At 42.9% G+C, this 14,650-nt stretch overlaps 1 protein-coding gene and 1 long non-coding RNA gene across 2 annotated transcripts in view; one reads left to right on the top strand and one right to left on the bottom strand.

Annotated features, from left to right (window-relative positions):
• Nucleotides 1–7,276: 7,276 nt before the first annotated feature.
• Nucleotides 7,277–10,399, bottom strand: LOC146545612 (uncharacterized). Its single transcript, XR_014880503.1, has 2 exons — nucleotides 9,859–10,399; nucleotides 7,277–8,029 (listed from the first exon to the last, which is right to left on the bottom strand). It is a non-coding gene; the product is annotated as an uncharacterized LOC146545612 (long non-coding RNA).
• VWA3B (von Willebrand factor A domain containing 3B) overlaps nucleotides 10,313–14,650 on the top strand; it is a 68,798-nt gene continuing 64,460 nt past the window's right edge. The window contains 3 exon segments of the mRNA XM_085213586.1: nucleotides 10,313–10,448; nucleotides 12,181–12,267; nucleotides 14,225–14,449. Of these exon segments, the coding sequence (XP_085069712.1) occupies nucleotides 12,228–12,267; nucleotides 14,225–14,449 (265 nt within the window). The 5' untranslated portion in view covers nucleotides 10,313–10,448; nucleotides 12,181–12,227.

The raw sequence follows: 14,650 nt of genomic DNA, 5'->3' as shown, positions 1-14,650 counted from the left end.
CTTAGTCTGATCTGAGTAATCAAATAAATCAAAATTATTTAAATGCTGTAATATCTCTGGCTGTGACAACAAAGAGCATTTTCTTCTTACGGGGCGCAATATTCTTCAGCTTCAAGAGAAGTAAAGCAGGTGTTCATGCAGCAGAATAGCTGCTGGTCTTCATTTTGCATGTTTTCAAATATCTGAAAACTATTCCTCTCAGGAAAGAAGGAGCTTATGACAGAGTTAATCTTCAACCAGAAAAATAACACACTCTTCCAGTGAAAGTTTGGATCTTTTCTGCGTAGCTGGAATGAGTGCTCACAGTTAATTGCTGACCCCCAAGAAGTAAAGCAGGAAAAGTGAAAGGCTCAACTTTCCTCTTTTATTACCAACTGCATTACGAAGTTGATTGTTTACCACCAGTATATATGAATCAGTTAAACATTTATTTCAGTGGTGTAGACAGGACATCGATGTTTAACTCCAGCAGGAACAGAGTGTGAAAAGTGGAGAATGCCTGGGAAATATGCATTGTCACTGTAGATTGTTTTCAAGCTAACTAGAGTTCACTTATGGTAGTACAGTGACTTTTTTGTTATTGAAAAAATGCTTTACTGAATGGCAAGTAAAAACAGAGGGAAGAAATGAAGTGTGCCTGCTTTTCCTGAATCAGAATAGTGAAGAGCTTGAAGGTGCTAATAGGCTGTGCTGACTTCTGTGTTTTTCTGTCTGTCAAAAACATTAGCCTTCCCTTGCCAGTTGCCTAAACCTCTTTCTTTCCCAGAAAATTCCTGTGATGTACTTATGAATTCCAAATATGAATTTCTTCAGATTGATGGAAATTACAGGACAAGGCAAAACAAAGCAAATGTAGCATAAAAATAAGCAAAAGGGAAGACTGTTGGAGCAATACAAAAATAATTTTGCTTCACTTGCTACACATGCAGGCTCACTGAGGCATGCTGGCTGCAGTGGGGGTGAAACGTGTTTGTGTCTTATTCTGGACTATCGGAGTGTCCGTGTTCAGCTCATCAGCAGCAACCACTCAGCCTACTGTGCTTAACTGAGGTTAGAGACTGGGCATCCTGGTTCCTGGTTTCCGAGGTGCTGACAATATTTTTAAAAACTAGATATTTCTTGTCAAGATTCCAGAGCTGCTGCTTTTTCACTGAACCCATCCTGAGAAGACCCAAAAAAGGGAGGCTGAGGAAGACTCTGGGAAGACCCTTGAGCAGGGACTCAATGCAGGGAGTGCAGGGCTTTCTTCAGCAGCTCACCCAGAGAGTTCCTTGTTTGCTCTTGAAGGCAACAGCATTTTCTGTGTTTATTGTTGTCATAACAATATCAGAAACATTAAACTACTCAAAAGTTGTTGTGACACCCTCAAATACTTGAAAATAACTTAGCAGAAACAATACAAAGTATAAGTGCTAACACCGTTTTTGCTACCTTGCTACATATCAAACTGGCTTTGATGCTTTTTTTTGTGACTAAAGTCAACAACTTCCTTGGTGTTAAGACCCTCTTTTTTTATCGGCGGAGACCACTAACTATGAACACAGTGTACAACCACAGCTTTATTTAGGTATTCCTTTGCAATACCACTGCAAGACAAAATTTAACTGCATCTGAAGCCCAACTAGATAGCTGCAGGAAACGCAATAATGGTGTGACTGCTATTTGCAGATGTGGTATACTGAGCACTCTGGGCATCCTTGGTGGCACAAGGTCTTTAGTATAGGGTGCACAGCTTTGAGGTGTGAAATGGTGGAAGGTATTGTTACAGTGCTTTCTTAAGCAAAGCAGAATAAAAAGCAAAATATATTGTCTCTGTGTAGAAAAATAAGCCTCTTGAGGTTCAGCAGTCTTTCAGACAGATTCTCTCCTTATTTCTCTCCTGAATGGTGCTTTGCATAATATTTTTGTAACAATAAACTGATCCTAAACTTCTATGAATTAAGAAACAGGACATGAAGTTATTCATTTTATGGATGAGTAACAGCTGAATCACAACTGACTTGAATTGGCAGACTCTTAAAATCTCCATTCCAAGTTAAATTCCAAAACAAGAAGTCATTCAAAAAAAACAAAACAAAACCAAACCAACCCCCCCCCCCCCCAAAAAAAAAAAAAACCAAGCCCTGAGATTTCCCATGGAAGGAGATTTTTGGCCTTTTTTTCCAGGATAACATTCTGGATGACGTATCTGTTTTGTTCCTTGCAAATTTTTCCTTAAGGCCTTTAAGCTGCCCAGAGCTCTGGCTCTTTCCCATGCTGTGACGTGGGAAGCCCAGGAGCAAGGGAGCTGACAAAAGCCTGATTTCCTCAGATGTTCAGACTGCTGAGAAGCTCAGCTCTTAGAAAACCTGGAAAAACCTTCCCATGAGCATTTTCTTCAGAACCTGGAGCCAATTGATTGGTGATAATTCATGGGACAACACGCACTAATCACGAGTGCCTTGTCACTTAAACACTCCAATTACTTCTTGTTTCTGCAGCAGCCTCTGGTCCTCTCCACTTCCCACAGTGCATTCCAGGCCTACCACGTTAATTGGAAGTCTATTCCCATGTGTGGACTTTAATTAGCGCCTGAGGGGCACAGGCTGGTGTCCTGACTCAGGTGCACCTCAGAGTGCTCCATAGGGTTCTGTGGGGCTACTCGTGAGGCAGGTAGTGCCTGGCTCAGTCGCAGGCCTGCAGGGTGCTCCCAGTCACCCCCGTAGAACAAGAGGCCCCACTGACTGGCCAGCACACAACACTGTGGCCTGGGGCCCTGTAAAACAAGAGTCACGCCAGCTCTTCCCATTATTTTGCTTGAGTAATGAGTAATATGAGTGGCTCCTGATTTTAAGTCTGTGAGCAATGTCGGAACACTGTAAAATTTGGGATTGTAGGCAGCCGTGTAACGAGTTAATAACTTCGACTATTATGTGACTCATCTGTAAAATGGGCCCTGAGTTATGAAGACACACACCGACTGTGGAGTATTACAGAAAATTAAGACTAATGTGACATAATTAAGATAGAAGTACTGCAACTGGAAACAATGGGAAAAATGGGAGGGGCCATAACTCCACTGATTGGCTTAATTACACACCTGCACCCCATTTCCAAAATAGGGCAAGTTGGTCCCAGCACCTCCTGCCAGTCCTTGTAGCCCTTACAAGGGGGTGTAAAACAGCTTTCAGCATCATCCCTCCACTCCTTCCTCTTCGTCATCTGTGTGCACTGAGAACCCTCATTCATAGGACAGCATTGTCCCATTGGTGGTCATTGCAGAGTGACGCATGTCCTTGTCATGATGGATCAAACCCCATGTGACAATCTGAGGAGGGCCACAGTTCATGTTATCCATCACCCCAGCAGCATCCCAGCTGTGCTGGCTGTCCCTGAGAGACACGTACGTCCTGCCAGCAGAAGTAGCTTGAGATCAGCATGTCAGCACATACTTCATGGAAGCTGTTATCTTTGAATTATTTCAAAACTTTAATACATGGTAGAGTAGGTAGTATAATATCTTGTGAAGAGTAATTGAAGGTTATCCTAATTGTGCTCAGACTGGAAAAATAATTACAATACACTGAAGCCTCTGACCTCTTCTGAATGAGCTCAGTGTAGCAACATTTTAAAAAACGCTTTAGGAGGAGATAACTGATTTTATTTAGACACAAGGTTCTGCCTAAAAATATGCTAAGCAACACGTCCATCAAAAATGTAGCACAGATAAATATGAAAAGAGGTGAAAAAAGTATCTCAAACTCTTAACACATTTATTTTCTTGTTTTATCAAAATGGTTCTGGATTTTACCAACACCAAATCTATGTTACATTGTTACAACTCAGTATGTTCTCAAATATAACATTAATAGCTGTAATGTCTCCTGTAGAATCTGATATGACCCATATGAGGTGAAGGGACTGTATGCCTACCAATGAAGAGAAAGCCAATCCTTATATATAGTCTTACATTTTGCAAATTATTGTATAATCATAAAATATCATGATTTGAAAGGGACCCATAAGGATCACTGAGTCCAACTCCTGGCTCCACACAGCACCCAAAAATCAGACGATATGTGTGAGAGCACTGTCCAGATGCTTCTTGAACTCTGGCAAGCTCAGTTCCATGACCACATCCCTCGTGAGCCTGTGCCAGTGCCTGGCTACACTCTGGTGAAGAACCTTTTCCTGATATCCAACCTTCCCCTCCACTGACACAGCCCCATATATACCAGACATACGTAAACTAGATATTTTTGAATATTTAAAATAAATGTCCAACATACATCCTCCTGTGTAAAGAGTTATCATCTGTGATACGTGTATTTTGGCCATTATTATTATTAATTATTATGAATTAATGTAGAGAAATTAATCTATTGCACAAAACACAGGCCTGGTCAGAAAACATCTCAGAATAAACATTGATAGCCAGACTTGCCAGTCATTCATTCACAACCATTTCAAATTTGAGAAACTGCCAACGTTTCCTGCCTGTTAGGAGTGCACACTGTCTGGGCAGGCAGAGCACATACAGGTCTGGAGAAGTAGCTGCCTCACTCTCCCTGCTGACTTTGCATGGGATCAGGTGTGACTAATCCTGTTTCATTGATGACGGAGTCACCTGAGGCTGATCACATTCTGCGGGGTGTGCAGCAGCACTGCCTCCTCCAAACCTCACTTCCAGTTAGACTTTTTGATAATGCCATTACGTTACATCCTAGATGAAAGCAAGTTATTTAGCTTAAATATTTTTTCAAGCTGATATGTTTACTGTCTGTTTACTGGTTGAGGACCAGATGAATGCTGATTGACTTTATCTAAACTGGATAAAGCTGCTTTTACTGCTGTCCAAAAGGTGATCTTCTAAGCAACTTGATGTAACTGGAGGTCTCTCTATTTTTTGCAGGGGAGCTGGACTAGACAACCTGTAGGAGTCCCTTCCAATACAAATGATTCTATGATTCTGATCTTGCTAAAATTCCCAGCCTGTCTTACCTGGGAGCAGCTTGATGATGTTCCATTTTTAGGTGTGTAGTGCTGAATTTGCTATTTCTCGATGCTACCCACCTTGCAGAACTGTGCTTGCTTTCATCCACAGCTGCCTCCTGTGCGTGCTTTCCATCCACACCTTGCCCCCACCTGCAGTGGCTTTGGGGGCTGGTGCCCCCTTACACTACTTACCACTTTTGGCAGTGGTCTAATAGTAGAATACCTCAAGTCTAGGCTTGATTAGAAGTCTTAAGATGCCCGCTTCAAACTGTTGCAGTGAAGTTCTCTGTTATCTGCTCTGCAAGATGAGCAACTTTGAAACAGAGTATTTGTTTTTAATATTCAGTAGTCCTTTTTTCTTTTTCTTTTTCTTTTTTTCTTTCTCTTTTTTTTTTTTTTTTTTTTTTTTGTTTTTTTGTTTTGTTTTGTTTTGTTTTGTTTTCTGGCATTCTCAGCGCTCCCCTCTCTCATGGGCTTAGTCATGGTAACAGGGATTTTTAAGGAATGTACATTACAGAAGGCAGGCAACGTGACAGAAATATATACTGGCAAGCACTTAAAAAAATAAACTCCTTGTGTGTGCGTTGATGGTATGATCTGAGCATGAATGGCAGGGTCAGGACACAGCTAGATTGCTGTGAATGTTGTGTGGCTTGGGGTATTTATAAATAAAACAACCTGGCTGTTTTCATTATAAATGGATGTCCTTTGAGTTGGATTCAGCCTCAAGATCCTATCAAAAAATTGCCTTCAAGTTGGCTGGAATCCCAGGGGTTCTGAGGTATCCTGAGGCTTTCTTACACACCACCGCTTCAAAAGCTTTCACACTAGTTACTGCCTGTACAGATCTCAGGTTTTTGGTGCCATTCACCACATTTGCACAGTTCTTTATGAGTGTCCTGTGCTGAATCAGTTTCCACTAACCACTGCATGACTACTGCTTTTTCTCCCTAGAGCTTTGGAAGAGCCAAACCTTCCCTTACTGGAGGAAACAGTTCATTTGCTATCTGCCTGCTACGTAATGAACTTTTAACTTGGGCCTATCCTAGTATACTCAATTTGCTCATTTATTCACTAGCTTTTGAACATTTCTGCAGAATGTTAGATTTTTTGAGCTCTTCTGGGACTCAAATAATTCAAACCACTTCAGTTTAATCTTCCGTCTGTAAGTGTATATGAACAATGTCCCAAATGTCTCTTTATGTTCAGCATTGTAAAATGTATGAAATGGTGTGAAAGGAGCATTTGAATCTAAAGTAAATATTAACAAATGTCTTCTTTGCTTCTATTTCAACTCCTCCATTGAAAATTTCCTCTGAGATGCAAACTGACCCACTTCCTCTTGGGCTCTGCAGCCTCTTTTTTGTCTGTTGAGGAAGGCAGGAAGTATTTCCATGCAAGCTTACACCCATGGTCCTCCTTCCAGTACAGCCTCTCCAGGATGGGCACTGTGCCTGCCAGCATGCTTCTGTGCTTGTGCAAGCAGCCACTTGGGAAGAAATGCAGGTGATACAACTAAGGCAAGATCACCCTGCAGCAATGAGGAATCAGCAGTGTTTGTATCTTTCATCCTCCATTCCAGAAGACACAAACACTCTGTAGGTACCAGAGTGGCAAAACACAGATGTGCAGCACTTGAAATACAAAGGTCATGGAGTGCTGCTATCTTTAGTTGTTGTTGTTTGCTTGCTTGCTTGCTTGCTTTTTATTTCTCATTGATCTGTTGTGCACTGTCCTTAACAAAGATATCACTTCTGCTGCTTGAATTCTTCCTTCTCCCCAACATTGCACATCAGCCACATGCCCCTGAACCCCTCTTCTGCCTTTAGCTTTGCCCCCTGAAGTTTTAGTTTATTCCCTTCTGCCATTTCCCATGCCTCCTCTCTCACTAGACAGTCCCTATTTTTTAATTTCATGCCACCTCTCAACCATATCCTTTGCCACTTTTTCTTAAGGAGGTGCTTGAAGGGTGAGAACAGCATACACCTTAAAGCAGTATTTAAAATACAGCATGTCTTTGGCTTGCTTATTCTTACATTCTGCCTATGCTGATATACTGAATTTTTGACGTATGCGCTTTTTGTAGCCAGTCACTGTAAGATGTGTACAATAAGGACAGCATTAACTCAACCTTTGTTGTCCTCCTTATCCCTTGCAACTGAATCCTGCCTCCTTGAGAGGGAGTCAACAGGAAGTGTGACACTGCAGGGTAGGATGTGGGACAGTCCTGAGCTTCCTGGTGAAGCATCATTCCTGGTAGTACCCTGGGCAGTGCTATGAGCAACCTGACTAGCCCAGCACGGGATGCTCTGTCTCTTTATTCATACAATAGCAGTTACACTGGGTGCAGCACATGGAATGCTCTGCATGCATAAGGAACATCTGCGAATTTGTATGAAATGTTGTTCTAATTTTCTAAAAGAAGAAGGAAAAATGATGAAGATTTTTAGTAAAGAACACAATGAAGCTGGAAAATAGAGAACGGATCATCTTTAGATTTTGGATGAAAAAAGTCATTGTAAAAACTAAGCAAACAGTTTCACGCTGTAAGCAGGAATACAGAGGAAATGCTGACAGTGCCGATATTCAGCCATGGGAAAATACAATGATGAAATGCTTTTATTGATAGGTGAAATATTCTCAAGTCGTCAACGTTATGCTTGCCAGTGCAATTCCAGGACAACGTTATGCTTGCCAATGCAATCCCAGTACTTTGCTTCACGATGCGGTCACTCGTGAATGACATAACAGCATGCCTTCCACCGTCTGTATCACTGCATCATTCAGCCTAAAGGTCAGATGACAGCCAGCTCCATGGTTCTTTTTATAGCCCTGGTACAAGGGGTGAGGTCCTACTCTGCAGTCACTTGGATCCCTGCCTCCTCTATTTCCCAGTCTTGCCTCATCTGGCCAGCAGCATCTGGAGAACTCATTCCTCTTTTCAGCGTGAGCCGCACAGTGAGCAGCGGCTAGGCGGGGCTTCCACACCAACACGGAGCTACGTGTACCTGATGTGCTGGAAGCATCTCGTCGTCTGCCCTGGGAAGATCATTGCCTACAAAACAACAGCAGGTGATCAGGAAAATTGCGGGAGATCCAAGTCACTTGCCAGCCTTAGCCCCGGGCTGTATCAGGCTCAGTGTCATCTCAGAAGTGCTGTAGCTCCAGTCGTTGTAAGGAATGTTTTCTTGCAATATGTGTGCTCAGGGTAGCCAAGCCCAGAGTGAAGGTTTTTGGCAGACTCTGCATAGGCAGTTACAGCACATATAATTGCTTTTTCTTTTAATCCATGATTAATACATTTACAGTCATTTAGGCATGAAGATAGATAGGCTTATTCTGTATAATGTAGAAAAAGCTACCCAACCAAGTCATATTAGGTGTGTGATAAAGAACTTCCATTGTTGGAAGAAATGGAAACAAATCAGGATATTTATTTGATTAATCTGGGGGCACCTGCTTATAAACCCATTGCATTTTAACTTTCAAGAGAAACTGTCAAAGCAGCCTCCTTAACATCCAGGTCTGTAAAGCAGCTCGTGCTACTACAGTGAGGATCCTGAGAACGCTCAGTGCCTACTATTTTTAATGACCTAATGGGAAACTGTCTCCTGGCTGAGAAATAAAAGTCTTTTCTATACCTCAGGGGAATAGTTGTGCAATCAAGAACCATTTGTCGAGTCCTGGCTCGCCCTCAAACCTTTGCTTCCAACTGCAGGAGAAGCTGGAACTCAGCTTCCAGCCAAAATGAGATGCTGGTAGCTGAGCCATTGGCCTTATAAGGCACTTTTCTGTCCTATCTCTGTTTACGATGCTGTCTTGCAAAGCTGCAGCCAACAGTGGGGCATGTGTGGAGTGGCTGGGCTATGTGCATGGGTGAGGGTTTCCACCTGAACATGGGTAGCTAGATAAGAATGATTAGTCAATCCTACAATATAACCCATCTTTTATTGCTTTACTAACCCATCTTTTATTGCATAAATAAAGTTAAATAAAGGAGAACATGTGCAGATCTGTATTGTTTTTTGCTTGGATGAAAATTATGCTGACAGATGAAAACATTTGCAGCCCAAGTACTGCCTAAACAAACCTGTTTCTAGTGTTTTTGGCTTTCTGACAGGAGCAGGAGCCCTTTAATATTGAGTTTGGATTTATAGTACACATTTTTTTGCATTCCACTGGAATAACTTTCAGTCAGGCTTCTCCAGCAGTATGCTACATCTGCTGTGCTGTTGACTGAAACAAAGGACACACAGCTGTTTTTAGAATCATAGAATCATTAAGGTTGGAAAAGACTTCTAAGATCATTTAGCCCAACCATTCACCTATTATCAGTATTGCCCACTCACCCACGTTCCTCGGTGCCACAGTGTTGTTTAACCCTGCAGGTGGCTAAAGACCACACAGTCATTCACTTACTCCCCAACTTCCCAGTGGGATGGGGGAGAGAACTGGGGGAAAAAAAAAAAAAAAAAAAAAAAAAAAAGCAGAACTTGTGGGTTGAGATAAAATAATTTACTTGGATAAGAAGAAGGAAAACGATAATAGTCATGACTATGTATATATATATATAGTGATGCACAAGCAATTGCTCATCACCCCCCAGCTGATGCCCAAGAAGCAAAAGAGAGAGAGGTGAACTCCAACTCCCTTAAAAACTCCTGCATGAATATGATATGGAATATCTCCTTGGCCAGTTCAAGTCAGCTGTCCCAATTCCGTCCCCTCCCAGCTCACCGAGCCCTTCTCTGAGAATGGCCTTGGCTCTGTATAACACTGCCCAGCAGCAACTATCAACATCGGTGTGTTATCAACATTGTTTTTCTCCTAGAACTAAAACGTTGCATCATATCGGACACTCCCAAGAGAACAACTCCATCTCACCTGAAATTAAGGCACACGTCCACACAGTTCTTCAACACCTCCAGGGATGGTGACTCGACCTGCTCCCTGGGCAGCCTGTGCCACTGCCTCACCGCTCCTTCTGAGAAGCTTTTCCTAATATCCAACCTGAATACAAATACTGCCAATTGCTTACTCTAAGCTAAGAATTAACAAGAACACAAAGCTCTGACCTCCTAAATCCAGATATTTGTGACTCTCCTGTCGTATGTATGGCAAATGTTATTTCGGTTCCTCCAGCACCAAATGCACTCGGTCATCGTGACATCTGTTGGCAATGAATTTATTCGCATTTCCCTCTCACAGCCCTTCCCTACACCCAAGTCTGTACCCTTAACAGAGAAATAAATACATAAATAAAGGCTAACAAGCAAACACCACAAACTCAAGATTTGGAGCCTGAGGGCTTGCAGTACTATTCATTCCTCAGCGCGGTTTCACCGCGGGGAAACGAACGCTACGGTACCCGACGTGCAGGCCCCGCGGGGGCGGGGAGGCCGGCACGTAGCAACCGGGCCGTCTCCAGGTCAACAGCCGGGCGGCGGCGGCCGCCATGGCACGGCCGGAGGCAGGTGAGGGCCGGGCCCGGGGGGGCGCCGCGGGGCGAGGAGAAAGCCGTGGTGCCCCATCCCTGCCAGGTTGGATGGGGCCCTGGGCTGCCTGAACTGTTGGGGAGCAGCCCTGCCCACAACAGGGGTTGGGGCTGGGTGGGCTTAGAAATCCCTTCCAACCCCAAACGGTCTGTGATTCTGTGATTATACGGGCTCAGCAAGCACAGCCATGTCTGTGAAAAGCTTGCAGCACACGATGGGTGTAAGTTGTGCTTGGATGAACTCGTGCTCACCTTTTGAAAATAGTATGTTTTGGTTGAGCATCTGAGTTGGTGGTTTTCCTGGTTGTCATTATTTCTGAACTTTCATGCTTTTCCCAGAGTTGAGGTAGATTTGCTATTTTCCACTGAGGCAGCTCCATCGCCTTTCCAATGCCCCTTTTCATGCAATACCAGCACTTCACACACAGGTGCTGGTTAAGTGGCCGGCAAGCAGCACTGGGCATTCAAAGCACAGGAAAATCAGTTGCCACACCTCTGGGTATAAGCAAAACGAGATGGCGTCTGGGATTTGTTCTCCACCTGAAGTGCGTGTCAGCACTTACTGTCAGGGCATAGCAGCACTGCTGCACTGAATTAGGAACATCGTGAGTCTCGCTGCCGGCACTGTCTGCCTCAGCTCCTCTGTCGCAAGTGTTCCTTTTTAGTGGTGGAATGCCAAGTCCCTGCCACCCGGAGTGTTCTTGTGCTAGCAGGCATCTGCTGAATGCTTGGGTGTTAGGATGCACTGTAACTCCTGGCTTTTTAGCTTCCTCCCTGCTTTTCTGCTTTTCTTACTGTTAATGTCCTTATGTATGAGAAGGAGAAAGCCTGGAGTGGTTTATATATATATAATAAATATATCTACAAGAGAAATAGATAGCATGTTCACTTCTAAAAAAAAAAAAAAAAAAGGAAAAAAAAAAGGGGAGGAGGCTGTGCAGTCCTATTATTATTTTATCCCATTTTGACCTTTCCCATAGGAAACTGCTGCGTAACAATAGCTAGCAGCTGGCCTATTGGTGGTTCATAAACGTCCCTCATCCTTTCATCTTATTTATTAAAATAAGAACCAAAATGCTACATCTGAAAATGGCACACGCAGCAAATATATGCTACCTTGCTTCCTCTGGCATTTTATTTTCTATTCATATGTTGTCTGTCAGTCACAGTCAGGCCTTATACCACATACACATACAGGTACGCAGGCACAATTCTTTTCCTTTGTGAATCACCTTGTGGTCTTACAGGCAAAGTTATGAATCTCTTCACAAAACTGCGTCTCAGATACTGCCAGGATTACTCATCAATGGGATTTTAGAAAAAAGTAAGGTATAATGCAAAGCAATAATAGAATATAATACAACTGACTGGAGGTAGGCCAAAACATCACACTCATTTTTGTAGCATATCTGCATGGAAACTTCTGCACTGGCTCTTTTTTAATGATAATTTAAAGGGAAGGAAGAGAAACCATATTACCAATACCCACATTCCCATTTCAGAGTATGGGCGTGTCCATGTCAAATCTGCTTTTGTTACATGAGAGGTAGCTTTTCTTTTTAATTCGCACTGTTTTCCTTGAGGAAAATCTTTACTTTAATCATCTGCTGTTCATTATTGCCTGGGCTTGTATACAGCTGGTTCCAGATCATATTAACCTGTTAAGGACATTATTTTATATTATTATGTATTTTTTAATGAAAATTCCTCAGGTTCTTAAGAAGAAAGCAAAGAGGAGCTATCAGTTGAGAGATCCACCATGACTGGCAACCCGTTTAAGACACTTACCTGGAGTGACTGTGAGTGTTTCAGGACTGCTTTTACACACATTGCGTGTTTTCCTGGGTGATGTAGAGTTTTCTTTGCTAAACTGTGGTGTGCATGTTGCTAGCTGTGTTGTTAGCATTCTGAAGCCCTGCCAGTCTCACCCATGCTATGTATAGGGTGCTGTGCTGGCATTTTTTTTTCTGAGGAGGAAACTGGGAACAACTGCTCAAATGACTATAAACAGTGCCTGACTATACACAAAGCCTGAGCAGCTGCAAACCTTCACCTGTGTCTCTTTAGAGTTAACATCTGTCATTACTGCTTCTGTACTGAGAGTAGGAGTAGGGCTGGTAAGATGCCAGCAGCCTCTACAGGCATGCCAGCAGTCTCTGCAGGCACACCAGCCCAGCACCCTGCTGGTAGCACTGCTGACTGGGAAGGAGCTGGTGCCAGCATGCCCCATGCAGAAGGCTCTCACTGAAGGATGATTTCTGAGAATACGTTTTCATTTTCTGTATGTGTGATTAACTGAGAAACAAATCTGTCAAATGAACCTTTGTAATGAGGTCAGTTGTTACAATATTTGATGTCAGCAGTGAGTTCTCCATGGTACTCCGTACCAGACCGAGGGTTATTTTTAGTCATTAAGGATAGAAGTACCTTCTTTATGTTTTGGACATTTGTTCCACACAATGTATTTACACATTTCTTCTGGCTTATGGTAAATGGGAAGTGGAGGGCTTGGGTATTCCAGATAGTGTTGTTGCTGGGGAAAATGGCCAGAAACATCGAATGTCCACAGAAAATAAACTTAGATACAGCAAGGGTATTTAATTGAGCAGAGTATTTTGGGAATGAACAGGAAATACCAAAGTCCTCCTAGAGCCTCTGTGCTGAGGAACAAGTGAGTTACTGTTGTCATCACTTCCATTTCTGCCCCAGCCACTCTAGGCTCTGATCTGCCTCTGCTCCCATTTTCAAGTGGAGATATCCCAGCCAACTGTAAATCAGTGCTGTGATACGTTCACTGTTCTACAGAACTTAATATCATTGAATCGCAGAATGTCCTGGGTTGAAAAGGACCAACCCCCTGCTATGTGCAGGGTTGCCAACCAGCAGACCAGGCTGCCCAGAGCCACATCCAGCCTGGCCTTGAATGCCTCCAGGGATGGGGCATCCACAGCCTCCTTGGACAACCTGTTCCAGTGTGTCACCACCCTCTGAGTGAAAAACTTCCTCCTAATGTCTAACCTAAACCTCCACTGTCTCAGTTTAAGACCATTCCCCATTTTCCTATCACTATCCAGCCTCGTAAACAGCCATTCCCCCTTCCTGTTTATATGTTCCCTGAAAATGGACTTTCATGTCCAAGGGATCCTGTGCATGCACATGATCCATCACAGCCTGGAGTAGATGCTGCCAGTGCCATTGTTTGCAATTGTGATAAATGAAGTGAGAAGAGGGAGTTTCTCCAGCTTCTCAATAAAATCAGGATCTGCTGCTAGCAGTGTTGTTGCTTATGATAGATGTTGAACATACCATTGTTAAGGGATCCTTGTTTATTGCATAATGCTTCTAGTGTGTAGTTGTGATTCTCTGACACTCTTTAGATGCCTCCTACAAACACTCATTCTCAAGATTTAGGACAGATGTCTTAGGAGCTGGAAGAAATGCCAATTGGCAAACTGGACTTAGCTTTGTTTGGGCTTGGATTTCGTCATTCAAGAGATGTTTTCTTTAATAAATTGAAGGTGAATACATATGGAGGGGGAAAAAAAAAAACAGCAGTAAATATATGTGTAGAACTGAGAGCAGCCTTCCAGATTAAGACTGTTGCCCAGTATAACAAAAGAAAACAAGAACTGAGCTATATGCGTAGAGAGAACTGTGGTGTATGGTAAGGAAAGCAAAGAATTGGAGTGAATCTTTTTTTTTTTTTTTTTTTTTAAAGTGTAAGCATTGTTATCCCTCCATTTCTCTTTACAACAGCTGCCTTTGATTCAAAGTACAGACAAGACTATGAGAATTTAAGTTTCCATGAGGACCACAAAAAGAAATCAGAAGAGAAGAAAAGGAGTCTGCCAGTCAGTAAGTGGGACATGGATGTACAGCCCCTCATTTCATCTTCTGAATGGCTTCAGCTTCATGGGCTCAAGAGAAACAAATTGACCTTGTCCCAGATTTTGTCACAAATTGGATTCCAGCACAGGAAAGGTATTAGACAAATCATCAGTCAATTAGAATAAATTTTTCTGTAGTGTATTGCTCATTTTGCACCCTTGTGTCCACTGGGGAGATACTCACGTTGTCTCTTATCTTACAACAATGGCAGAAAGGGAACCTTGTTTCTGGTGTTGCCAGTTTGGAGAACTGTGGAACTTCGTCTCCTTCTTGATCTGAGAACTCAGTACCAAA

This window comes from Meleagris gallopavo, chromosome 1 (assembly GCF_905368555.1).
Source record: "Meleagris gallopavo chromosome 1, MGAL_WU_HG_1.1, whole genome shotgun sequence".
Classification (NCBI taxonomy): domain Eukaryota; kingdom Metazoa; phylum Chordata; class Aves; order Galliformes; family Phasianidae; genus Meleagris; species Meleagris gallopavo.
This window is presented reverse-complemented; position numbering and strand designations above follow the sequence as displayed.